This window comes from Rhipicephalus microplus, chromosome 7 (assembly GCF_043290135.1).
Source record: "Rhipicephalus microplus isolate Deutch F79 chromosome 7, USDA_Rmic, whole genome shotgun sequence".
In the NCBI taxonomy this organism is placed as follows: domain Eukaryota; kingdom Metazoa; phylum Arthropoda; class Arachnida; order Ixodida; family Ixodidae; genus Rhipicephalus; species Rhipicephalus microplus.
In genome coordinates this window covers 19,841,762-19,868,987 of record NC_134706.1, presented here as the reverse complement: position 1 = coordinate 19,868,987, position 27,226 = coordinate 19,841,762, and the positions used below count along the sequence as shown (strand labels likewise).

The window sequence follows — 27,226 nt, the reverse complement described above, 5'->3', positions numbered from 1 at the left end:
ATTTGGGTGCACGTTAAAGAGCCCCAGGTGGTCGAAATTTACAGAGCTCTTCACTACGGCGTCTCTCATAATCATATGGTGGTTTTGGCACGTTAAACCCCACATATCAATCAATCGTTACCTGTTCAATGTGTGCCCATAGCTTTCCGCGCAATTGCTTTGCATATCTATTGCGCTGCAGTAATTTTGGAATAAGCAGTAGAAAGTTGGCGCTCTCCTTGAACACTTTCCTCGTTAATGATTTGCGCGAAATAGCCACATCTGTGGCTTCTGATTACCCCATTTCTAGTGCTGCCCCATTCCGCACACAGCGGCCTTGCTGACAGTTCATGCTACCGCAGCGCCACCAGTGAACACTCGTCGCTTCAAGCGATCCCATGGAGTGCGCCTTCTCCGGAACCCACTACGCCGTGATTGTAGCACACTATCACGACGTAAAATAAAACCCATAATGCCGTGAACCAATGGTGGAACAAAAACAAAAAAATAGCAGAGGCAAGCGCGATAGGTTGTCGACGTGAAATGAAGGATATAACGCAGTGAATAGACGTAGGAAGAAATTCAGGATAGCCGAGACACGCATCATAGCTTGCCGACGTAAAATATAGCATATGATGCCGTAAACAGACTCGAGAAGAGGTATAAAATAGCCAAAATTTTAGGACATATATAAGATGTAAACTGTAGGACGTAACGCCGTGAATAGAGAAGAGAAGGAATAGAAAACAGCCGACGCAAGCATGATAGGTACTCGAGGTAAAGTAAAACTACAGTGGTAAAACATGTAAAGCCTTTAGCGAACAAGGGAGGAAGTAAACAAAAAAAATGCTAGCCAAGACAAGTACGGTAGCTGGTCGACGTGAAATAAAGGCTTTGACGGCGCGAACAGACGGAGGAAAGAAAAAAAGGTAAAACAGCCATGAGAAGTACGATAGCCAGCCGACGTAAAGTAAAAAAGAAAATGCCTTGTGGATAGACAAGAGGCGAAGAAGAAAAATATCCAAGACAGGTACGATAGCTAGTCGACGTTGAAAAAGGGACGGCCAAATTAATGACCCGCTGGCTCAAGACGTGTTCCCTGGTTCCGAGCGTATCCTCTCGAATTATATTTATCCCCGGGCTTCTGTTTTTATTTTTATTCGCGGGTGGCCTCAATCCAATTCTTCACCTTTAGAGGCTCACTTGATAGAGCGTCGGATAAACAAAAATAAAGCCTAAAGATACTATTTGAAGCAAAAAAAGGATTGACGGCAATTGTTCCTTACCGTCCTCGCATCGGACTTGAAAACTAAAAAAAAATGAAGTTATAGAAATATATTTATCGGCATACAGTGACATATTCCCCTGGCGGCTGTTCATCGAAGATGAACGAACAAAAGAAAATGAAAATTATATAAAACACTCTCGGGGGCTTTGTTTGAACTCCTTACACTTTGTATATTTGTTTTTTTTTTCTTCGAAGTACCCATCCTGCGCCGTCTTGATTAGAATGAATAATAGCCCACGGATTTTGCTCCTTTTCATCAAATCATAAAAAAAAACATTCTTTCCTCGATTCGTTGGACGGCCTTTTCCCGATATTCGAGGGATGAATTAATAGTGCTGGACGTCGTGCTGCTGTGTGCATCGCTCGTTTCGTGTGCATTTCAACGCGTGGATGGTCGGACTAATGTACCTCAAATTGAGTTGTGTGACCGGAACAAATGGCAGCTGCTTATTATTATTATTATTATTATTATTATTATTATTATTATTATTATTATTATTATTATTATTATTATTATTATTATTATTATTATTATTATTATTATTATTGTTGTTGTTGTTGTTGTTGTTGTTGTTGTTGTTGTTGTACCAGAACAAGTACATAAGCATGTATGTAGGGTCGCTATTTCGCTTGAAATGACTCTAAATCTTGTTGTAGCACTGCTATATTATTATCCTTGCCATAACTTTATTGCCGACAAAATGGCGCTGACCGGTTGTTTCTTTACAAGCTGACATCGCATGATATTGTGCCCTTTACCTCTCAGTTGTGTTAATTTTCGCATTCCGCGTAAGTTACCCAGAGAAAAAAAATCGACCGTTTCATGTAGGTGCCAGCTTCTTCCGACACTCTGGCGCTCATAGAATACAAGGTCTCTATAATGTTAACTTGCTTCACCTTGACGTTTTTCATTGTCGGCAGTCATTTTTGTTTATCCGAGCTTTGCACTGTCTCAGCATCGTTTTTGACAATGTACAGATTCGGCCCGTTTCCGCTTTTCAGGAAGCCATCCGCTAAGTTTTTTTTTTAAGATCTGATCTAGAGTAACTATAGAACGCTGGTGGTTTACAAACAAAATTTGGGCGTCGAGAGCAAGCCACGTAAAGGAGTACACGTTGCGTTTGGTGAAGCCTGCCTCTATAGATAGCACGCGCACCAGTGATCCCAACGGCGCCCTTACGTTCAAATTTCACAGTTGCTGCTCAAGTGATTGTGCCTCCCTGCACTCCCCTGACATTCATTCATGCCCCTTCAACACGGGTGGAGTGTTGTTTTCTCTCTGCTTGAGCAGCAATAGCATGTATCGCATGATGTTATCACATGTGCCATCCATAGCTTCATACCCGCTCAGTCGCCCGCGTTCTTCTACAGACGAGTACAATATTCGATGCCTCATTGGTGTCATCAATTTTATTGTTTCACACGAAGTAAAACTGGATTTGATAAAACCGCCTTCTTTCTGGTGGTCAGAAAAAAAACACCTTTGACTAAGCTACAATGTCATGTGGTGACCGCATGTGACGTCCCCTTATGATATAGTAGTGTGGTGACGTCACCACCCAACACGTCACGCCACCATGTGACGTCACGTCAGGCGATGCTACATTGACGGCACAACGTTTGTTAAAATATGACGCCATAGTGATGTCATGTGGGACGTCATCCCGCGATGATTTCGAAACGAAGGAGTCTTATGCCACGGTCCTCCGGCAGTTCAAGGACGTATTTTCGTCACGGATATGACGTTGTGATATGCGCGCGAGTGGATGTCAAAGAGAAACCTAGAAGGAAAAAATTTTGTGAGCACAGTAAACTATAGGCAACTCGGTATTCAATCATCATGTTATTTGGCTTATATACGGAACATGACGGCGACGACAACGCCGATGTCAAAGACACTTCGAGAGTGCCTACGTGAATCATAAAACGAGGCGCACCTCACTAACGGTCAAATGCAAAGCCACACGCGGGCTTCGCACGTGCACAAACGCTCGCATACCAAGGATTCCCTCTTTCGCCTCCTCTGGGTCCTCAGTCTCCAAAAATCAGGTTGGCAAGCGGCCGGTTCGCTGCCCACTGGGCCGAACCACCCGTCGGTACGTGTAGTCCTTGCACCACCGCCGTATGTGCGTTCGCGTGTGTGTCCGTCGTAGAGTACAGGTGCTCCTTAATTACGGGCGCGGAAGCGGCCGGCAGCGGGGACAGCTTAATTATGCCTCACCCGAGTGTAAGGAGCACTTCTTGCCGTCTCCTGCGCTCGACGCTGGACATGCACGTAGCGGGGGACGAACCACCGTGTTCTAGAGGGAGGAGATGAAGAAAAAGAACATCAGGGATAGACTTAGAGAGTAACGTGTAGTAAAATGAATCAGGAAACAAGATGGCAAAGAAGGTGCGGTGCTTGTCGCACTTTCCCCTGTTCTAGCACTTATCTTCTGATGAGATCTGCGGGAGATCTTGGGCGTCTTGCAAGGATGTTAACGGAGGATTCACCGCGTGACGGAGGGCTAGCCCTTAAGCTTTCTTACAATGTTTACGTTTTTTTTTTCACTCCGTTTATTTCGTGGTTAAGTGTTTTACACGAAGTAAAACTGGATTTGATCGGATCGCCTTCTTTCTGGTGGTCATAAAAAAAAGACGTCGCTGATCCTCCTATATAGGAATCGGCATAACACGAAAGTGAAACGTGTCTTTGCAGAGGCGGCTGAGCGTTTTTCGTGCATTGTTTCGGCAACAGAAGCAGAGTGCAAAGTCAGGTTAAAGGCCAACCCCGGCGATTTTTCGAAGTCAATGGATCTCAATGGAATTCGCTGGGTATGTTCCTTTGCACATTTTCGTCCTTTATGCCAAATCACAGGTTTGAGTTATGCACTGATCGTTTGCAAATGAATTCTAAAGATTGCCTCGAAAATGTGACCTCACTTGCCAGAATTATTGGCAACACTGACTGTGTGACGTCATGTTTGGCATGTCAACGGAAGTGACGCAGCCGATGGCGTCGCTGCTTTGGCCGCTACAGCGTTTATTGTGCTTTCCACAAGGTGATCGTGGTGGTATTTGGCATGGGTATAGCACGGGAATGCTTTGTTCCTTCCTCTGTGGTGTTTGGCGGGTGCTTCGCTGGACTGACTTTCACAGTTTTCACACTCCGCGCCGGCAGAACCAGCGTACGGCCTCCGGCTGTACCAAATAGTACGTCTTACGCAGACAGGGCGCTCGGTTGGGTTTCGGTATTGCACTTTTTTGCTTATTCAAAATTATGTTCAAATTTCCTCAGCATTTACGCTGTTGGGCACGTAACAAGGCTGTCTCGGGAATATAGAAACAACATAACCTTCACCTGGTCGAGAAATTGCCAGAGTTGGCCTTTAAGAACGGCAAGCAGCCAGAAACCCTTAGCGCACCCCTGAAGCAGGAAAGGAAGCACGCAACGAAATTAGCCTACACAGGTAGAGCGCGGACTTACTGTCATAGCTCGACCCTTAAAGCCCGCCGTTCAACCGGAAGGAAAGACGCACGAATAGAGCGCGCAAGTATAAACAGGACAAGCGCGAACAACTGTCACAATTGATTTGATTGATTGATATGTGTGGTTTAACGTCGCAAAACCACCATATGATTATGAGAGACGCCGTAGTGGAGGGCTCCGGAAATCCCGACCACCTGGGGTTCTTTAACGTGCACCCAAATCTGAGCACACGGGCCTACAACAGTTCGGTCTCCATCGGAAATGCAGCCGCCGCAACCTGGATTCGATACCGCGGCCTGCAGGTCAGCAGCCGAGTAGCTTAGCCACTAGACCACCGCGGCGGGGCATAGTGGTTCCGTGGCGTAGTGGTTAGCGCCGCGCGCTGCGATTTGAGAGTTTGCTGGGCCGATTACACAAGGCGGATTCTAGCATTTTCATTTTTTTTTCTTCTTTGCAAACTCTTGGCGTGTATTTACAGTCATATCCGTCTTCAGCGAAGCCGTGGTGAAAACCGGCATACACATTTTCTGATTAACAAAAAAACTCACAGGGTCGGCTTTGCATTCGCCTAAGATAACTCAAAGGCACAAGGCACCTCTTTTTTTTTTCACAGTTGATGTATAATTGCTGCCCCGCCCTTCGAAAGCCCTTTGTTGCTAACGTGGTTTTGCGCTGCACCTCCGATTGGCGCACCTATGACTAAGCTACAGTGTAATGTGGTGACGCCATGTGACGTGCCCATATCACATTGTAGTGTGGCGACGTCACCACCTCACACGTCACGTCACCGTGTGACGTCACGTCTGGTGATGCTATATTGAAGGCACAAATTTTGTTAAAATATGACGTCACAATGATGTCATATGAGACGTCATCCGGTGATGATTTCAATACGAATGAGTTTTATGCCGCGGTCCTCCGGCACTTCAAGGACGTATTTCCGTCACGGATATGACGTTGTGAAATGCGCGCGAGTGGATGTCACAGAGAAGACTAGTAGAAACAACTCTGTGAGGACAGTAAACTAGGCAACTTGGTGCTCAATCGTTACGTTACAGCGCAAAAACCCCTTTCCCGAATAGGAGTAGCACGGTGCAAAGCGGCGCTGCCATCGCGGCCGCCACTGGACCAAATCGAGCCATGGCGCATGCGCGAGGAGTTCACGCATGCGCAGTAAAGCACCGCGCTCGGACACGAACCGCCCGCGCGCTCACTGTTTGCAATTGGTGAGCACAGGACTTCATATTTGCTGCAGATAAAAAAATTCCGACGGCTAATGTTTCGCGGCGTTTTCCAGTATTAGGATCCGACTCACTAACGAATAAGATGTCGTTTTCGCTAGAAAAAACATAAAAAGGAAGAAAGCAAAAAAAAAATTACAGCATATCCACAGACTGAATGATGATCAGTGAGGCGAAGTTTCGGAGGGTTTTATCGGTAAACCGTGAATCATCCGTCCGCCTGTCCGTGCGTCTGTCCATCCGTCCGTCCAGACCAGCGCCACCTGCTGAGTGAGTCATACAACTAGGCGGTCACTAGCACGACTGAGAGACAAGCATGCGCAGACCCACGGCTTTAGGAGCTTCGCGCCCTAAAACAGGCACCTTATAGAATCGTTGTTAGCCCTTTTAATAACAAAACTCACACATGTTCTCTCCGCATTCGTCGATAGGAGAACGCGAAGGCGTGTGCGCCACCGTCTTTTTGTTCTCAGTCGACCCATCACGTGCCCCCTCCGTCCATACGTAAGTTTATAGCGCACGAAATAGACACGGACAGAGAAAGACGTGACAACTGCCGGCGCTAACTAGCAACAACGTTTATTCCGGGAACGGAAAACCACACACACATTGGCAGCGTCGCTGTACAACCATCACGATGACACGGGGTTACCCGTCTCCGGAATAAACATAGCTGCAAGTTAGCGCCTGTGCGTGCGAGTCACGTCTTTCTCTGTCCGTGTCTATTTCGTGCGCTATAAACTATGACCAATACCTCCTAGAAAAATTATGCCTAGAACGTGAGCCGCGAACGCCCCCGCCCTACCCTCGGAGTTTACCCTCCCCCTCCGGTACGGAGGCGAACGCCTTTGGCAGCCACCCCTTGCGAACGCAGCAATCAACTGTGGCAGCAATGATTTCACAGTTGCCTCCGAGCAGCTGTGATGTCACGTGACAGAGCGGTACGGAGTCGAGCGGTTCCACGCGGCCAACGGTCGCAACACGCAACAGTAGGCATGGCCTCCGAGATTTTGTGCTGCCAGAAAGCTCCCAATTGGAAAGAGAGCAAGGTTCCAGGCATAGTTTTTCTAGAAGGCGTTGCTATGACATACCAACTAGCCCAAAACGCTACGCTGCTAATCCTCCCTCCATGCCAGACGTCTCCACCTGTCAGTTGAGCGGGGGGCGGAGGTTTTTCTTAACGCCCCTCCTCACTTTCCTTTTAGGTAAATGTACGGGGTGGACTTTAAGCCTCCCCCCCGGTGCACACGTCTGTTTCTGCAATTGCCTGCATGGCACTGGGAGCGCGCCCTCAGAGCAAATTTTTTTTGCCCACCTATGGTGCAAAAAGTTACAAAAGCATTGAGCAAAATGTAAACGCAACTATGTTCTATTTTTTAGATACTGTGGCCTTTGCGTGCTACCAACACCATAAGGTTCTGACACGGAAAGCGCATTCCTTCATGCATTTCGCTTAACATTTTTATCATATTCTAAAGGAGCGCAAAAAAAATTGCCGCACATGACAGGAGGAGGGAGGAGGAGGAGGAAGGGAAGAAATGAAAGGCAGGGAGGTCAACCAGACGCACGTCCGGTTTGCTACCCTGCACTGGGGGAAGGGGTGAGGGGATTAAAGGAGAAGAGAGAGAGAAGTGAAGGGCAACGTGTATGTTGGTGGGACCTTGTCCATTGCACGCTTATAAGCGGTCGCGTAGTCCGGTCGTCTTCAGAAAACTTAGCAGTGCCCGCGTCGCTTTGCTGGCCAGCGACGCGTAGAGCTATGAGCCAAGTATCTTCTCTTCGGAAAGAGGTCTACTGTCTAGTGTCTCCAACGTTTCGCGTAGCAAATTGCGTTCGCTCGCAAAACGTTCACATGAACACAGTAGATGTTCTATTGTCTCGTCAGTGTCGCACGAATCACATCGGGAGCTATCCGCCATTCCTATGCGAAAGGAGTACGCCTTTGTAAAAGCTACTCCTAACCACAGGCGGCACAGTAAAGTTGCATCCTGGCGGGAGAGGTCCGATGGAACTTGAAGCTTTTTCGATGGGTCCAATTTGTGTAGGCGGCGGTTCCTGACACTGGGGTCACTCAGCCAAGTTTCCGACATGTTGTTTGCGAACGAGTGAAGGCCCCTTGCAGCGTCGGTTCTCTACAATGGAATTGGGGTTGTCTGGGCGTCCGCGTGGGCGGATCGGGCAGCATTATCAGCAAGGTCATTACCAACAATACCACAATGTCCCGGTAACCACTGGAACACCAAGTCATGTCCTTTCGATAAAACTTCGTGAATCACTTCTCTTATTTCATTCACTAGCTGTTGATGCTCCCGCTGTCGTAAAGCTGATTGTAAGCTCTGAAGGGATGCCTTGGAGTCACAGAACACAGCCCATTTTTGAGGTCGGGCTTCCGCGATATAAAGTATAGCAGCACGTAAGGCGGCAAGCTCCGCTGCTGTGGATGTTGTCCTATGCGACAGTTTGAGCTTTATAGTGACCTGGTACGCCGGGATGACAACAGCACCTGTGGAGCTGTCAGCCGAGACCGATCCATCGGTGTAAATGTGGGTCCTCTGGCCGTATTTTTCGTTGAGTAGCGACAATGTCACCTGTCGTAGGACCACTGTTGAATGATGGCTCTTGTTCGTTATTCCCGGAATAGTGAGGCACACCTGTGGTTGTTGTAGGCACCACGGGGGTGACGCTGGTCTTGTTGCGGGAGTGAAGCCAAAAGGGAGGCATTCTCTATGGGCAGAAATAATCTTTGAAAAGATCGCGTGTGGTCTTTGAAGTGGCAACACTGCAACATGGTGACCAGGAACTCGGCAGAGGTGTCTTATGTGGGCTCTCAAATTGTCAGTGGTGATGTATGTTCGAATTGGATGCTCTCTTGCGATCATAATTGCCCCGTAGGTTGAGGTGCATCGCGGCAATCCTAAGCACACGCGTAGTGCTTGTCCTTGCAGACTTTCGAGAGTGCGGATGTTCGTCTTGCACGTACTTGCCAGTAACGGCAAGCTGTAGCGCAAAAATCCCAGAAACAGTGCTCTGTATAGCTGCATCATTGACCTTATCGATGCGCCCCAAGATTTTCCGCAGAGGAACCGCATTATATGGACAATGGAAGTCAGCCTTCTCTTCAGGTAATTGCAGTGGGCACTCCACGAAAGGTCCCTGTCAATAATCACACCCAGGAAGCGATGGTTCTTCTGGTATGGAATATTTTGTCCATTGATGGTAACGGGGTATTGTGTCATGGCTCTGCGGGTAAACGCAACCAATGCACATTTCTCCGTTGAGACGGAAAGACCTTGCTTGCGGAGATATGAGCATGTCAAGGTGGCAGCCTGCTGGACTCTTGCACGTACTTGTAGACGAGTTACAGCCGAAGTCCATAGACAAATATCGTCAGCATATATGGATATGAGGATGGTACTTGGCAAAATTTCACGAAGTCCTACCATCACGAGGTTAAATAAAGTGGGACTTAATACGGCGCCCTGAGGGACGCCACGGGAGATATAGTAATTGGTGGTAGGTCCATCTGAGGTTTGTACAAAAAAGGACCTTCTTGTCAAATAATCCTGGATCCATTGGAACATCCGACCACCGATTCCAACAGCTTCCAACGAGTCTAGGATGGCTTTATGTGTTACGTTATCATAAGCCCCTTTGACGTCGAGGAAGAGTGCCAGTGGTATGCGCTTGAGGCTCTTCTGTTGCTGGATAAATGTTGTGAGATCAATCACGTTGTCAAGAGATGACCTACCTCGCCGAAAACCCGTCATGCAGTTTGGGTATACGTTGTAGCGCTCAAGGTACCATTCTAGGCGTGTAAGTATCATCCTTTCCATGACTTTTCCTACGCAACTTGCGAGGGCAACAGGGCGAAATGATGTCAGATCAAATGGTGACTTTCCTGCTTTGAGCAGTGGCACAAGTCGACTTATCTTCCAATCCTGGGGAACATTGCCCGCCAGCCATGAGTGGTTGTAATAGCTTAACAACTGTCCCCTTGCCTCCTGTTGAAGGTTGGCTAGAGCGGCGTAGGTGATGCCATCGGGTCCTGGTGAAGATGATCGTCGGGAAGCCGCCAAAGATGCGTCAAGTTCTTCTATAGTGAAAAGATTGTCCATTTCGTAGATGCGGGGTTCAGGGATAACACTCCTAATGGTGCCAGCAGACAAGGCGGACACACCGGCGATTCGCGTACAAAACTCATTTGCCACTTCAAGTTGGGTGTGGCCTGAATGTAGGGCTAAAGCCATGAAAGGATGTCTTTGTTGGGGAGCCGAGCGCAGGCCACGAATAGTGCTCCAGATGCGTGACAACGGCTTTCGGGGATCCAATGAATCGCAGAATGATTTCCAGCGTTCCTGTGCAAGTTTGTCTAAACGTCGTTGGACTTTTTTCTGTATGCGTCGTGCCAGCCTCAAGTCGCATATTGCTTTCGTCCGCCTGTATCTTCTTTCCGCCCTGCGGCGAAGCGCGCACAGTTTTTCCAGTTCAACGTCGAAATCTGAGCGCTTGCCGGTGAACGGGAGGAGACAGGAAGCTTCCCTCATTGCCTCTTTGATGACATCCTCCAAGTTCTGGTCAGGGTCTTCACGGCATGTATTTTCCATGAGTCGCTGAAACTTGGACCAATCAATTCTTCGTATTGTGGTCTTAGGAAAGGAGTTATTAAGACCCCTTATTCGCATATAAGTTGGAATGTGGTCACTCCCATACGTTTCGATGTCTGAAAACCAGTGCACTTGCGACCGGAAGTTTCTGGATACCAGAGTCAAATCGAGGCAACTGCTGTACGTAAGGCCCCGCAGGTATGTAGGACTGCCATCATTTAAGAAACATAGGTCATGCTTGGAAGCGAATGACACGAGGTTTCTTCCTTTAGCGTTGATCGTCGAACTACCCCAGATTAAGTGATGTGCGTTGAAGTCTCCAGTTATAACCCACGGGCCCGTAGTTGTTGTCAGTATGTCTCGTAGTCGCTCTTGTTCAAATCGTCCGGATGGTGATATGTAGACACCAATGAGTGTGAATGACACTTTTTCCTTGTTAACACGTAAGCAGACATATTGATTGTCATCATGCGGTTGAACTGCATGATGCACATATGTGAAATCTGTGCGAATGTAAACAACCACCTTGCTGCGTTCCTCGCACGTTGAAGAAACGAAAGATTCATACCCTGATAGTTTAGGAGGTTGTTGCACGTTTGGTTCACATATAACTATCATAGGAATACGATTCATGAATATATACTGACGGAACGAAGAGATGCGGGATCTCAGGCCTCTCGCGTTCCACTGCATTATCGACGCTTGTCGGACCTCGTTGCGGAAGGAGAAAATTGGTCGAGCCATGGTTGCTACTCGAGACTTGCAAATACTGGACTTAGAGCATCCAGTACTTGTAGTGCACTCTGAGCGAGTGGAGACTTCAGGCTGCTGCACAGCTTTCGCATGGCATCCAGCAGTGTTCGGAACATTCTGATGACTTCTGTGTCCTCCTCAGGCAGCTTGTCAGCGGCTGGCTGGAGTGATGTGACTGTCGATGTGCGCTTGGGATTTGCAGGTGGCTGTGATTTCGGCAATGAAGGCCAAACTGATTCATCTGCAACAGTGCTGCTTGTTGGTTTGTTGACCGCGCTGGCCGCCTTAGGTCTGGGAGGCAAGGGCGGTGGAAGAGAAGGGTGGTGGAGAGGTGCTTTCGATGCAGCGTCTGCGGCATTCTTTGATGAACTGCGGCGACGGTGACGCCTCTTTCGGACGGTCCTGGCAGCCTCTCGATGCGACGAATTGTCTCTGACCATTTGTTTCAATACCGCTATTTCTCTTCGGATTTTGGGGCATTGTTTTGACGAAGCTTCATGTGACCCATGACAATTCGAGCATTTGAGGGTAGTTGCTTCGCAGTCATCCACAGAATGGGCTTCCGCGCAACGAGGACACACAGTCCTATTTTCGCATACGCTTCTCACGTGGCCCATCTTCATGCACTTATAACACTGTAAGGGCTTCGGTATGAAAGGTCGCACAGAATGCCGAAAATGGCCCACCTTTACGTGTGAAGGAAGAGTGTCGCCCTTGAACATGATCTTCAAGCAGCGTGAGTTTCCCAAACGGACAACTTTTGCGATGACGCTGGCTTCATTTACCGGTTTGACCAGAACATCGAAGTCGGAGCTGGGAATGGCAGTATCCACATCGTAGATGACTCCAGTGACGACGTTAGAGCTCACAGGAATGTAGGAGCGAACTTTCATTCCCCCCAACTCGTTGACGTTGCGCAGTACATTAAGTGCCGCAGCATGCAAAACGTCGATGGCCAATACGTTCTTACGCGTGTTCACTCTGATGTCTGTGATCTCGTTTGGCACGAGTCCTTCCAGCATCACCGAAACAGATTGCCTGTTGAGGCGCTTCATGTTACCATCCGGTACCTCAGGGACAAAAAGGATAGTGTTTGTCACGGGTCTCCTTGGCACTCTGTCATTCAACGTACTCGATGACGAAGATGTTCTGACGTTCCGCCTCTTCGCTTTACGGCTCAGCACCAGCTTAAAATCGTCGTCGTCAGAAGGCTCTTCGCTGCTCATTGAGTAACCAAGAGTGCCCTCGCTGTCGTAGTCGCTGTAGAGTCCCGTACGCTTCCTGGATGCGGCCACCGCCGACGCCGCCGTAACTGGCGGACGTCCGTGGGGGTCCACGTCCATCACCGACGGACACGGATGTGATAATCGCGAAGTTCACTTAAAATTAGGTGAAAAAAGAGAGCACCTACTGAAACTGCGATCTGCTAAGCAATCACTTCGTCGTCCTTCCGCACATGACAGAAAAAGTTATAGGACAAGGCGGTGGTGGTGCCTTGTCCAGTGGTCTTCTTTGTCATGTGCTTTCGCGCTGCTCTAAAATGTGTGCCTGTATGAAATCAAAGACTCTTACATTCTTTCGCAAATATTTTTTGAAGTAGTTCTCTATTCGTCTCATTAAGCTGGCTCAGACTTCCGCCTAAACGGTGCACGAATTACTCCTTCAAAAGCAGACCAGTGGAACGGTGGTCAGCGGTATGAGCATTTGTCGCTAGTTTCTCTTTACTGCGGGGCTGTTCTTGTAAGACCCACATAACGAAGTATCACCTTCATGGAGGTCTGGTAATGGTGTTAATATTTTTGTTTTCGGTAACCAGCCTTCGAGCAGCGTGTGACTCGAAAACACGTCCATCTGGCGGCTGTTGCTATGACGTATATTCAGGGCGCGCCACTTGCAGTACACTTTGGCGCAAACGCGTTGGCAGGGATTATCAAAGTTATCTAAAAATTGCTTTCTTTTCTCTCGACAAATCATGCAATATACCCAAAAAATCACACGTAGCAAGTCCATCTATCAGCCATTGGCTGATTTGAACATGGCGCGCTCACTCCTTACCGAGGTCGCCGCGGGAGGCCGCTATTTGTCCACGCGTGCGCAAGCGATCACACTGAAGAAGCAGCACATTCGAAGAAGAAAAAAAAAAGTGCTCAATGTCACGGGGCTCGCGTGACGTTTTTCTGTGGAAAATGATATTGCTGTAGCGCAGCTCAGTTTGAGCGTGAAGGAAAGATACTATGCACTCAAGAAGGAGAAAAAGTTGGAAGTTAGCGCTCACACTGTCGTCTGTCTTACTCCTTCTTGACTGCTTAGTATCTTTCCTTCACGCTCAAACTGAGCTGCGCTACAGCAATATCATTTTATCATGCACCAATTCACCCAGTCAGCAGTGCTTGTCGATTTCTCTATGGCCCTGCCATCCCTCCCTGCTTAGCTTCCAGCGCTTTCGTCGGGACGAGAGAAGATAGAATGCAATTGCAGCGTGCGACAAACCTTGTAACTCCGCTCGTACTGGACGGATTCTTAAAATCTTTGCGGCGTTCAATTCGTGAAGCAATAAGCTCTTCCGGTAAATTTATTCCATGATTACTTGAAAAAGTGTTTCAGAGCCCCTTTAAGCCGACCCAACTCATTCGTAACACAGCCGTAGCTTAGAAGTGTGCTATCTTGGGCTAGTTGGTATGGCGTGACGATAGTTATAGCGCGAGAACAAAATGACGGCACAGAGACAAGGACACGAGCGCTCGTCTCCTTCGTGTCCTTCTTGTGTCTGTGTCGTCGTTTTGTTCTCGCGCTATAACTATCGCCAGCTGTAGCGTCATGCGTCGCAGCTCCCTCGTCCACTAGCGGCAGATTTCCCTTACTTGTTTTGGTACCAGCCTCCGTGATCAGCCTACATTTAACCTAGCGACGACGTCATGTGATACGTCATCATGTGATGGAATACTATGTGACATCACAGTGACGTTATTACGTTAGAAATTGTCGAGATATATGACATGGTGCAAGCGGTTGCGTTTCACGTGGCATTGTTTTTGTTTTGGATCACTCGAGCTGATGCTGCTGACGCTACAGCCATTCTTACGTTGGATGAGTCATATAAGGGGCTTTCACCTTAAATTTTTTGGGGGGTTTGCCCTAAACTATGGTACAACGGCGCACGATGTTCTTGTGCACGGTACAACGCCATAACGACATCGAAAAGCGGGGATAAATTTTTATCCGTGTTTATATTCAACGATACTCGCATAACTACTAGCGCTATAGCAGGTCAATCGGTTCGACGAAAATGACGTCACTGCATTAGGCTGTGCTATGAGGTCCTCCGTTATCTACACACACTCGAAAACAGTGCCTAAACACGTCACAACTTTCGTCGGCACGTCACAACTGTTCGGAATGGAAGGGCTGCGGGTCTGGAGTTCGTCGTCGTCAGCGTCCACCAATCAGGAGCACGATCCGTCGTCCCAACCGCGGCGCCACCTTTCGTCGACTCGGGAACAGTCGAACTCGGGTTTGCCCAGCTTCCGGTTGACAACATTGTGCTGTTCGCAGAGCCACTGTGCCAGCTCCGCCCGGCTCGTCACACGGGGAGGGCTGGATTCGAGCCTGCGTGCAATGCAGTTAAGATAATGTAAAAGTGTTATGTAAAAATGTAGGTTGCACTATTATTGCACGGCTGGATTAACGGCAGAGTTCGTGACCGGCCTATCTCGGTTGTAATCTGCACGCGCTCAGTCGTCATGACATTAACAAGACTAATAAGAATAATCTTTCTTAGCTAGATAAATGCAATGTAAACATGTAGCTATCATTATTAGTGCAAGGCAGACTAACAGCGGAGTTTGCGACCAACCAATAGATTATTATCTAGGTGTTCGCATCAGTAGCAGCTTAGTTTTCTGGTCACGCGAAGCGGCGGGCGAACAGAAAGATTAATTTTGCTGTGGGCAGCGCTACCTCTGTCATGGTCGAAACAAACATATCTTTTGTTATATATTAGGAGACAAACCATGGACCCGGGAAGGCCACGCCGCGAGAAGTATAGAGATGACCCGTGGTCACTTAGAGCTTCAGAGTGGATACCGAGGGATTGGAAGCGCGGCAGAGGACGTCAAAGGGTTAGCCGGAGCGACCGAATCAAATTATTCGGAGGCGTAAAATGGAATCGGCTAGAGCAGGTGAGAGTGGGTTTGACATCATTGGATGAAGCCTTCGTTTGGCAGTAAAGTTAGTAATGGGTTGCTGATGATCACTCATGGTGATGAGAGCTGAGTACTCGTGTATTCTTACATTTATTTGATCACCCCCATCTAAATACGGCCACTGTGACTGGAATCCGAACCTGCGTCATGTAGCTGAGAAACGCCGAAACGTTCACAGCTGTCACTTCAGTTAGTGGTCTCCCAGTCATTCAGGGTAAACTTTTTCGATGTTTACCCGAAAAGAGCCGCTCCTCCAAAACCGAATAGCTTTCCATTTGATCGTAAGGAAGCACCCTGTCAGCTGCCGCCCACTTCTCCCTTTCGTACCCTTCCTGCAGCATCAAACTGGTAGGCACCAAGTCACCAACGAGACAGGCCAAGCCAATCTGCCTAATGGTTCAACCGGGGAAGACCGTACTCCACTCCGCCTCGAACAATCTTCCGAACGCGAGCACCCGAAACCACAACGACGACGAAATGCTATACGGCGAGGTTTAAAACGGGACAAGCGAACCCTACGGGACAGGCTGATTTGGTGGTAGTGGTTAGAAGAAAGAGGAAAAAGGCACCTAATTTCTGTCTGCCTTCACGCGACACGGCGCAGTGCCTTATAGGGGTGGGGAGAAGGAGGGATAAAAAGAATAGAAGGAAATAGACGGAGAAGTAGACAGGCAAGCGACGGGAAGAAGAAGGAGATAGGAAAGTGGGGATCCGGTTGAAGCAGTCCAAGGGCGGGGCGCCACTATGCTGCACGGCGTCAGGAGACCGCGGAGGGCGAACCAGTCGGCGGGAGCTACGCTGGCGTCGGAGATCGCGAGGGCACGACCGTCCAGCTTGAAATCCCGCGAGCGAATCCCGACAGGCTGATTCGGCATGCGAGATCGCCGCTTCCGTGCGAGGTAGCTTTATCCCCGAAAGTGGAGAGGGAGCTCCGCTGCACGCAACTTTCGCCGCGAGCTATGGCGAACACAGGCAGACCTACAGGATCACTTAAGCTGCAATACGGAGCAAGGTGTTTTGTACGTTTGTACGTGCGCCAAAAGGTGTTTAGAGACAATCGCGGAGCGAAACTATACCCCGAAACCCAATCGATCCAATAACTTGAATGGGTTGCTGACGCATCGCTGAAAAAAAAAAAAACAATCGTGAAACTAAAGCTTCGATACCGAAGGGCAAAAAATGGCTGAAGATCCGCAACGTGAATGCTGATGATGGAGCGAAGCTCCATTGACGAGACGATAAACGATATAGAGCATCGTTATTTTGAAACCACATGCGCGATATGTACGCTCTGTAGACAGTATTGCACACAGATGTTTCGCAGCTGCGCTTCGACTAGGGACGACGGCGAGCCTCGGCAACGACGGTCGGACATTGTGAAGGACCAAAGAGCTTCGCTCTTAATATTAAGTAGCCATAACCGTATCAGAAGAACCCGCCTTTCCCGTTTTCTTGTGCTGCCCTCGGGCGTTTTGGTAAAGCGTGGTAGGGGCCGGGAGAACTTGAATTAGTAGACCGAAGGCCTCCGAGACCAGCAGTCGTCTCCTGATATTGCCGCCATTTTTTTTCGCTACGGGAAAGGGCGGACGCGGCAAGGCACCGTGGAAAAAGCGGACTGAACGCATGCACGGACGGGCAGACGGACAGACAGACAGACGGACGGACAGACGGGCGGACGGACAGACGGGCGGACGGACAGACAGACGGACGAACAGACAGACGGACGGACAGAGAGATAGACGAACAGACAGACAGACGGACAGACGGACGGACAGACAGCCAGACGGACGGACAGACGGACGGACGGACAAACAGACGGACGGACGGACAAACAGACGGACGGACGGACGGACGGACGGACAGACAGACGTACACACACAAAGAGAGAGAGAGAGAAAGGCGGACGGACGGACGGACGCTTCGCCCCACTCATCATTATTCACTCCGTGGATATGCTGTGATTTTTTTTTATTAGTGTCGACTAGAGACTGGGAAAGAGGAAACTGCGATGATGTTTGGATGAATTGAACCTTCCGTCTAATAAAGCAGTCTTCAGTTGAGCTCATTTTGTGGTGTACTTGACGCCCACGAACACTTTTTTTTTTCGAAATCACCTTCATTTTCTCCGCTGATAACAAACTTAGGATAGTGAAACTAATGGCATTAGAGTTGTCAGAGTGCAGTTCGTTAATCGAAAGAAAGGCTTTGATCCTGTGCAGTGTCCCTTTAAGCAGCTTGTACCTCCTCCCTTCCATCTGTGTTGTGAAATGAAAAACGAACCTGACTTGAATTGCGTACACAACGCACGAAGGCGCCACGCCCGGAACTTTTGCGAAATCATTTGCTGTCGCCGCCTCGCGGCAGGCAACTGAAGCGAGCTGGAATCGGCCTAACGGACGAGACTCACAGGATGCGGGCAGCAAGGCGGCGTTTCGGTTCACCCAAGTTTGGTGAACTATATAACGCCCCTATACGGGGCTCCATGCGGGAAATGTATAGAAAGATATGCGCATAGCAGATTGCGCGGTGCGCACAGCAGGCACTTTGTTTGCGATCCGCGGAATGGTTGTTGCTCCTACTTGAATAACAAGGGCAGAGCTCGAGAACAGTACATCGATGCGTACTTAATCTGTGTGCATAGATGATTATTGTAAATACATGGGGGTTTCAATCGATCTCGACTCAACTAGCGAGTCGCAGTGACGATATGAAGTCCCGGTCGAGGGCTGGGACAGTCAAGATGGCAAGAGCGGTGGGGGGGATGAGGGGGAGGCGTTGCATAATGTCACCCAACGATATATATATATATATATATATATATATATATATATATATATATATATATATATATATATATATATATATATAAAGCCAGAGTCTGGCTGAAACGTGGTGCAAAGAAACTAACCACGTTGTGACTTTTCACGGAGGATCTACTTCACTATGCTTGCAACGCTACGGCCACTTCACCACTATGCCTTCATATATATATATATATATATATGAATATATATATATATATATATATATATATATATATATATATATATATATATATATGAATATATATATATATATATATATATATATATATATATATATATATATATATATATATATATATATATATATATATTGAAATAACTTGCAGATAGCACATAAGAAAAGGATAGTATTTACTAACGTTTCGGCCGTGGCACGGCCTTCGTCGGCCGTGCCACGGCCGAAACGTTAGTAAATACTATCCTTTTCTTATGTGCTATCTGCAAGTTATTTCAATATAGAAAATACCCGGACCTGTCGTGCCTTCCCTTCAAGTTCTTATATATATATATATATATATATATATATATATATATATATATATATATATATATATATATATATATATATATATATATATATATATTGTCGTAATTTTATTTTACAACGGTTTCGACCAGTGGACCGGTCTTTGTCAGAGCGCTTATGAACAGATTTGTTCGTAAGCCCTTCACATAGGATGAGGGTTTCACACAAGTTCGGCTGACCAGTTGCCGATAAATTATATTTCTTCAAAACGTCCTGTCTCTCCCTAGCACTATATTAGAAAAGAAACTATAAACCTGACAAGCCTAATTATACCTGTGGAGTATGCAGGCGTACTCGTATAAACGACTTCATCGTTTCTAATGCGACTTATATAGGTACTCTCAGCAGATAAAGTTTCTCCTACTTGGCATACAGGCGGAATACGGCACACTAAGCTTAGGTATGCGCGTACCCGTATATATGTGCATTCCATAGAACCTGCATTCTTCCGTATGCGTCTATACCCGCATGCGCGTTACGCAAACATTAAGATCCATTCTATAGCAGCATACAGTGCACGTTAGCCGAGAGCTTCGGCTGAAAGCTCGTCTGGGCTTCATTCGCTAATGCCGGAAGTCTCGGTAAGCGAAGCGCACTGCCGCAAGCGCTTAATTATACCACTATTCTAATGTGACCGAGTTTCCACCCACGAAACAACATACCAGCGAAACCTGATATGTTCCCTGTAGATTTTCTTACAGTATTTACCAGAGGGCGCTGCGATTGTTCACCGACCGATGGCAGTGGTGGGTATCATAGAGTTTCCCAAACTTAACTAAAGGGCACTCTGGCGCTGCGATCGTTCAGCGACCATGGAAATGATGGATAGTACACACATTTGCCTATAGTATTCGTACTTGCGGGTGGCGAATCGTACTTGCGGCTTCGTTTATTGCTGTGTTTCAGTTTTGTATTGAAAGAAAAAACAAACCCTTTTCAACTTAGTGACTTGATTCGAAATGGTAGGCCTAAAAGAATAGGGTTGTGAAGTGCAAACGGTGAACATTTGCTAATTTATGTTTTTCTGAAAAAAAAAACAGCTTCAAGCCACACGAACACACACGGAGCCAGAAGCAGGCCAGAAGTACGAAAATTAGACAAATGTGTGTACTACCCATCATTCCCATGCTCGCTGAAGTGCCGTGCGTTGCAGCACCCACAGACACAAGCGCCAGAGTTCCCTCTAGTGAATATTGAGAAACTATATGACGCACGGATTTGCGTAGTCTTCGTGCTAGCGCGTGTTCGGGCCCACTTGTGGCTTCGTTTATTCTTTTGTTTTTGGTGTTTGTTTAGGACAGCGGAACGTATCGCTGTAAACTTCGTGACCCGGTTCGAATCGGTTATAGCCTAAATGGTCAAGGTATAGTGAAGTGTATACAGAACTGCTGAACGTTTGCTGAACTTGGTCAAGCCACAAAAAGGCCGTAGGCCATGCGGAGCCAAACAAAGCCGGAAGAACGAGGCTTAGACGGATCAGACGAATCCATCATTCCCGTGATGCCTGAAGTGCCATGCGTCGCAGCTCCCATAGACACTACAGTGCCAGAGTTCCCTGTAGAAGATATTGTAGGAAAACTCGGTAATATGCTCCTTAGTCCAGGAGAAATCACGAAAGCCAAGTGTTGTTCCATGCTTTCCCATCTTTACTTAATTAAGTTGCTTAATTACTGACATATCTCTTTGTTTTTTTTACTTTGGGGATGTGCGTGAACGGGTCACACACGCTCCTAATGGACTGCTTTGCATGCGTTCTTGATTCGCATTGATATTACGTTCAAAGTGCATGGTGATGAACTTTCAACCTTTGTATCCTCATCAGTGCGATGATTAAAGGGGTGGTGCCACCAAATTTGTGGCATGCGCGTTCTTCGCTGTAAGCGTTCCCTTCAGCTCCAAGAAGCATGATGCCCGCACCAAGATTCGTGCATTTCCGCTAAATACTTCGGTATTGCTCTACTTATGTGGACCATTTTCGGTTTCGCGGCGCCGAGTTGGGAAGTGACGTCGATACATAGGTGGCTTGGCCACATGATCACTCAAGGCTGTGACGCGAATCGTGCCGAATTTCGTCAGCAGCTCTCACACACAGGTGCCACACAAGCGCCAGCAAAACAGAACGCCTTCGCAGGTTTCGATGCGTATAGCACTTAGCCAAGAAGCGATCGAAACTCTGCGAGCTATACAGCAACCGATGCATTGCTGGTACGTTGCGGGTACGCTCGTTTCGGAGATGGGGGAGGTCACTCGCGTCACTACGGACCTGGTGTGACGTCACGACAACTGCCGTTGCTTCTGCTATTCTGAAACGTCAGTGCTGCTGCGCAAGCGATGGGTCTAGATCGCGAGAGTGAGCATTCGGCTACACTTTTAGAAGTGAATTGAAATATATTGTACGTGTTTGACGTATGCATGCATGCGTCAACAGCTGTATCTTGCCAGTACTTAGCTACGGAGCAGAAACCTGGAGACTTACAAAGAGGGTTCAGCTTAAATTGAGCACGACGCAGCGAGCAATGGAAAGAAAAATGGTAGGTGTAACCTTAAGAGACAAGAAGAGAGCAGAGTGGATTAGGGAACAAGCGGGGGTTAAGGATATCATAGCTGAAATCAAGAACAAGAAATGGACATGGGCCGGGCATGTAGCGCGTAGACAGGATAACCGCTGGACATTAAGGGTAACTGACTGGATTCCCAGAGAAGGGAAGCGGGTTAGGGGGAGACAGAAGGTTAGGAGGGCAGATGAGATGAAGAAGTTTGTGGGTACGAATTGGCAGCAGCAATCACAGGACCGGGTTAACTGGCGGAACATGGGAGAGGCCTTTGTCCTGCAGTGGACGTAGTCAGGCTGATGATGATGATGATGATGATGATGATGATGATGATGATGATGATGATGATGATGTACGTGTTTGTAGGGCCCGACCCTTTGTGCGGAGAGTTCTTGTATACAGAGGAAATCCACGACAAGCTTGGGATAGCCTCGAAATTTGGTGGCACCACCTCTTTAAGATACCGAGTGCTTCTAAAAGGGGGAGGGGGGAGGGTGCCATCAAATTTCGAGGCTAACACAGGCCTCTTGTGGGTTTTCTCTGTATACTAGAACAATCTACACGAACGGTTGAAAACAGCAAACGTTTAGAATATCGCACGGTCCAGAACTGTCGTAGCTCTTTTGGAAGGCCAGCGAAAGTTGCACTGACGTCACACCAGATCTGCGGTGAGCGTAGACGTGCGCAGGTTTCAGGGAGAAAAAAAGGTTCATCGCAGGACACCCCCCTACTTTATTACGTCAATGTATGGGTCTGACTTCAGCGCCCCCTCCCTTGTTACACGGGCACGCTAACCTCAGTTACGAGTAACCTTAGTAAGCGTTTATACTTTTGATCGCGAGGCTCTGTGATCACGTGACTTAGTTTGCGCAAAAAGTTATCCCTCATTTCGGTCGCCAAGAGAGTCACTTTCGCGGTTACAAATACAAACGCAGGTCGTCCTAACTGAGGTTAGTTTGCCCGTGTAATAACAAGGAAGCCATGCAGCGAGAGTAGACGATAATGTGCCCGACGCGCTTCACAGCCTTGAATGGCCTCCCGGCCGAGCTTATACAATGCAACGTCACAGCCCGATTCTGCGCCCAGAAACCGAAAATGTTCGACAATAAAACAAAAAAGGCGATATAATTTATTTCCCGAGAATAACTGAATCAATTGGTGCATGTATCGTGCTTCCTGAACCTATATACAAGAAACGCTTGCAGCAAAGAACGACGCGCGACGCACAAAAATGGTGGCATCACCCTCTCTTGTTACTTTTTTTTCCCTGTAAATTGCAAGAGACACGTCGTTTTGGATTCATGTCGATTAGCTGTTAACTACTTTTTATATGCGCGTAGTTCTTTATTAAATAATAATAATAATAATAATAATAATAATAATAATAATAATAATAATAATATTTGGTGTTCAACATCCAAATACTACCATACGATTATATGAGAGATGCCGTAGTGGAGGGCTCCGGAGATTTCGTCCTCCTGAGGTCCTTCAACGTGCACCTATTTCTAAAACCACAACTGCCCTAAAAGGTTGATTAAATTCCGGTGGAAAGAATTGATTGATGTGTGGGGTTTAACGTCCCAAAACCACCATATGATTACGAGAGACGCCGTAGCGGAGGGCTCCGGAAATTTCGACCACCTGGGGTTTCTTTAACGTGCATCCAAATCTGAGCACACGGGCCTATACACGATTTCCGCCTCCATCGGAAATGCAGCCGCCGCAGCCGGGATTCGATCCCGCGACCGTCGGGTCGGCAGCCGAGTACCTTAGCTACTAGAGCACCACGCCGTGGGGCAATATGGGTGAATTGTCGATCACTTGTAAAGGCATGCGTGTCATTTTCGTACACTTCGCTAAGCTCGACTTGGCTTAAGTCGAAAGAACGACCTGTGCGCGACCAGAAGCATAGGGTTTCCTAATATACACTATAGAGGGAACTCTGGCGCTAGTGTCTATGGGAGCTGCAACGCACGGCGCCTCAGCGAGCATGGGAATGATGGGTAGTACACACATTTGTCTAATCTCCTAACTTCTGGCCTGCTTTTGGCTCCGTGTGTGTTCGTGTGGCTAGAAGCTGTTTTTTAACGAATCAAAAATATGCAAATGTTCAGCAATGCGCTTCACCACCATATTCCTTTATACTCACATTTCCAAATCAGGCCACGAAGTTCAAAAGGGCTGAATCTTTCTTTCAAAACAAAACCGAAACACGGCAATACACGGAGCCGCAAGTACGATTCACCACTCGCAAGTACGAATTCTAGGCAAATGTGTGTACTAACCATCATTCCCATGGTCGCTGAATGATTGCAGCGACAGAGTCCATTTTAGGAAACTCTATGACCAAAAGTACTTGCATAAGGAGCCCCTGGAAAATGCTGTAGCTCTTGTAAAATAATTGAGCACGCTAGAAAGCAGTAGTGGCGAGACTGCAGGCTTGATAAACACAACATTGCGCGTTTGTACGTAGGTCTTCACTTTTAATCACTGCTGGCGTTACACTGGCGTATAATATCTATCGCGATCACATCAACTGTTTGCAGCATGTCGACTGCATAATCGCCACAAATCGAAAAAAAATCTGATTATAAATGTTCTACGGTGTTTTCCGCGTTACCATTCCGCGATTACAAGGTCTGACCGGTAAGCCTTCCGTTGCACTGAAGAAAAAGAAAAAAAGACGGGTACCATAAATATCCCTCGTGGGTCCCTTTAAAAGCATTTTCGCCGCCGAGATTCAATCCCGCGACCTGCGGGTCAGCAGCCGAGTGCCTTAGCCACCATAGACCGTCGTATACGTGGCGGGTTTCTTATAAAAGTAGTTCAACTTTTAGTTACAGCAAATAAATTAAACTAGCGTAACAGTCAACTGAGTAAAACAAGCGCCACTCTCTCTGTTCACGGCAGACTCACTCTGTCCGGAAGTCTTGCGCACATTCCTTGCACGGGTAGAGCCTGGCGAACAGCCGGAAGAACTGCTCGGCGTCCCTCTGCTGCTCCGCGCTGGGCCTCTTGGGATAGTAGGCGGCCACCGAGTGCAGAAGGGACCACGTGCACCGGCCCAGTTCGGACCGGTCGGGTGGACACTCGGGCGTCGCGCCGGCTTCAGCCACCTGCAGAGGGTCCTGTGACCATAGACGATAGTGATAGCGCCAGAACAAAACGAGGACACAGAGACAAGAAGGACACGTCCTTCTTGTCTCTGTGTCGTCGTTTTGTTCTCGCGCTGTAACTATCGTCATGCCATACCAACTAGCCCAAGCTGCCACACTTCTAAGTGACCATAGAGTTGCTTCAGGCGGGCAAACCATCGTCCCCCAAAGAAGCCTAATAAGATTACTCGTACACTGTGGCGCGTACAAGACGTAGACAAGAGCACAAACATGCGCTATGAACATTTTGTTAAACTATATTATTGCGCACGACAGCTAGTACATGTCGACGAGAACCACCTAGCAAAAATGTTGGTAATGTCAGCTCTATGCTGTTATCTACGTCTTGTACGGGCCAGATTGCAAGCAATGGCCAACCAACAAGCCCAAGTTTACACCCTCCTAAAAGGACCCTCTCCCCAAGGAGAGAGAGGGCGAGCGGTTACGCAGTGTTGAACACTTTCGCGGGTCCCGAGTCAAAAAAAAAAGCCACACGCCGCAACCGGTTCGTTTGTGGTCAGGTCTTTGAAACCGCGTAGGCACTGCGCCGTGTCGCCCGAGAGGCAGACAGAAAATTAGGTGCCTTCTTTCCTTCTTTCCAGAATCACTCAATCAATCAAACCGCGATGCTGAGAAATTCTGAAGTCTAACCTTGCTTCTAGGCTGTAGCTAAGCTTTAGCCAGGTTCCTTGGCTTTTAATATCTGCTAGTATTTTATTAAAATTGTGTCAAACAAATAAACGAGCCTTCAAAATTTTCCTTAATTCCTCTCCCTGGGCCGTTGCTATGCTTTAGCGAGGCGACGATAGGTTATTTATACGCTGATTCTGAGTGAAGAGAGAGTTTAATCACAGCCAGTCGCAGGCACGACACGGATGTCCGAAACTTCGGAGAGTGGAAGTGGCGCTGAAACCAAGCGTTCGCAGCGCCCATATAGATCTACGGTGGTGCTATTCTGGCCGCTGCCGAATTCCGCCGTATTGTCAAACTTCGTAACGGCGACATTTTAGGCCAATCAGAAAGGTCGTAGCAGCCCACTTGGCCAATTAGCATTGATCAATGGAGGAAATCCGACAACATGGCGGAATTCGACAATGTCCAGAATAGCACCCCGGGCATATACATCTTCGTTCGCGAAGGGATTCAACGCCGTAGGTTCGGGTCATTGAGTAGCTAGGGCGTGGCACACCAAGCTCATGCCCTTCTTCCCCCCCCCTCCCGAATTTCTTTCACCATGCCATACAAATAAAAAAATGACGATTTCAAAAAAAATGCCCCCCCCCCCTAAAAAAAAAAAATCTGCCCAGACCCTTCCTTTGAGGTGTTCTCGCAGCCGGAGTTGCCTTTCATGTTACCACTGAAGCGCTGCATATCTACGCTTCAGTGATGCCAAAACATGCGGCCACTGTGACCAAAGTTGTTATAGGCCGACTTTAGAACAAGAAACGAACTTTGCTGTTAAAGAAAACGGCGCAACTTGAGCAAATAAGCCAGGAACAAGTGGAAGTTTTCGCATTCTTGAAAAATATTTCAAGCATAATAAGAAATCGTTCAAATTCGAAGAATAGGTGGAAAAATAAGGTAGTTATTTCTACAGTGAAAACATGCGCAGCTGTAAACGAAAGCACCCGAGCTCATTTTTTTTTATCACAGCCTCCAGAACAGTCTCGACTCAACACATAGCACATGACTGAATTTGTCACATACGCAGGCATTTATCATTTACTTGATATTACTACGTTGATGACATTACGTTGTTATGGCCGCGATTTTCGTCGATTTTGTTTTACGCAGCACAGGATAATGTTTATTTCACGCCCGCATAGCTAGCTCGCGAATACGCAAATTATTCCTGCTGATTCAGTCTGTTCCACTCCTGGTGGGCAACCTTGCAAAGCGTTAATCCGTGTCCTGCTTTCGCGCCTATGATAAGCCACCCAGCTCCAAAAACGGCTTTTTGAACAAGCCAACTGAGTGCATTTCAAACGGAAGCGTGACAGAAACAAGTTCGCGGTGATCAATGAGATACAATGCATACGTATCGTCCGTGCAACTCGGTAACTTTCCAGGAATGCATTTCCGTAGCAGACGACGCGAAACATGTGCTACCGACCACTCCACAAGAGCGGGGCCGAGTTTTCTAAAAAATTGCTTACGCAAATACGTAATCACAGACTAAAGTTAAGCCTAGTAGACAACAAATACCGTACGGTGCGATACGTAAACTTGAGTTTTACGTCGTTACGCTCGTATCAACCGTAGTTACATCACCCCGAAGCGAAGTGATGCATCGTACCAGCACGCAGCGACCGCGAAACGACGCAGTTGAAACGTACCGCTGGCTTGGAAGGGCTTCCGCCTTTGCTCTTGGCCCAAGCCTTGAAATCCGAACACGCTCTGCAGGGCTTCTTTCTTCTACCGCCGCGATAATCGTAATCCTCGTCGTAACTCTCTTCGGTCGCTGTGGGCGCCGCCATCTTGACTTACTTCCGTCTTGTCTCAACTTAGTATCGTCTTTAGTATAAATTCAGGGATTATTTTCTGGATGTAAAAAAGTATGGATCTAAAAAAAAAGTACTTTTCTGTACTACAAGTTGTTGAAAACGTTGCTAAATTTAAGATATGTATA

At 47.6% G+C, this 27,226-nt stretch overlaps 1 protein-coding gene across 2 annotated transcripts; it reads right to left on the bottom strand.

The window, feature by feature from the left end:
- Nucleotides 1–14,542: 14,542 nt before the first annotated feature.
- Nucleotides 14,543–27,076, bottom strand: Alr (Evr1_Alr domain-containing protein Alr). Of its 2 annotated transcripts, none has more exons than XM_075868799.1 (3): nucleotides 26,934–27,076; nucleotides 24,359–24,570; nucleotides 14,543–14,940 (listed from the first exon to the last, which is right to left on the bottom strand). In XM_075868799.1, the coding sequence occupies exons 1-3, from the start codon at nucleotides 27,072–27,074 to the stop codon at nucleotides 14,778–14,780; spliced, it is 516 nt and encodes a 171-aa protein (XP_075724914.1). In that variant the 5' UTR covers nucleotides 27,075–27,076; the 3' UTR covers nucleotides 14,543–14,777. The 2 variants fall into 2 exon arrangements, with proteins under 2 accessions (XP_075724914.1, XP_037286614.2); XM_037430717.2 differs by having other exon boundaries at nucleotides 24,359–24,558.
- Nucleotides 27,077–27,226: the final 150 nt, after the last annotated feature.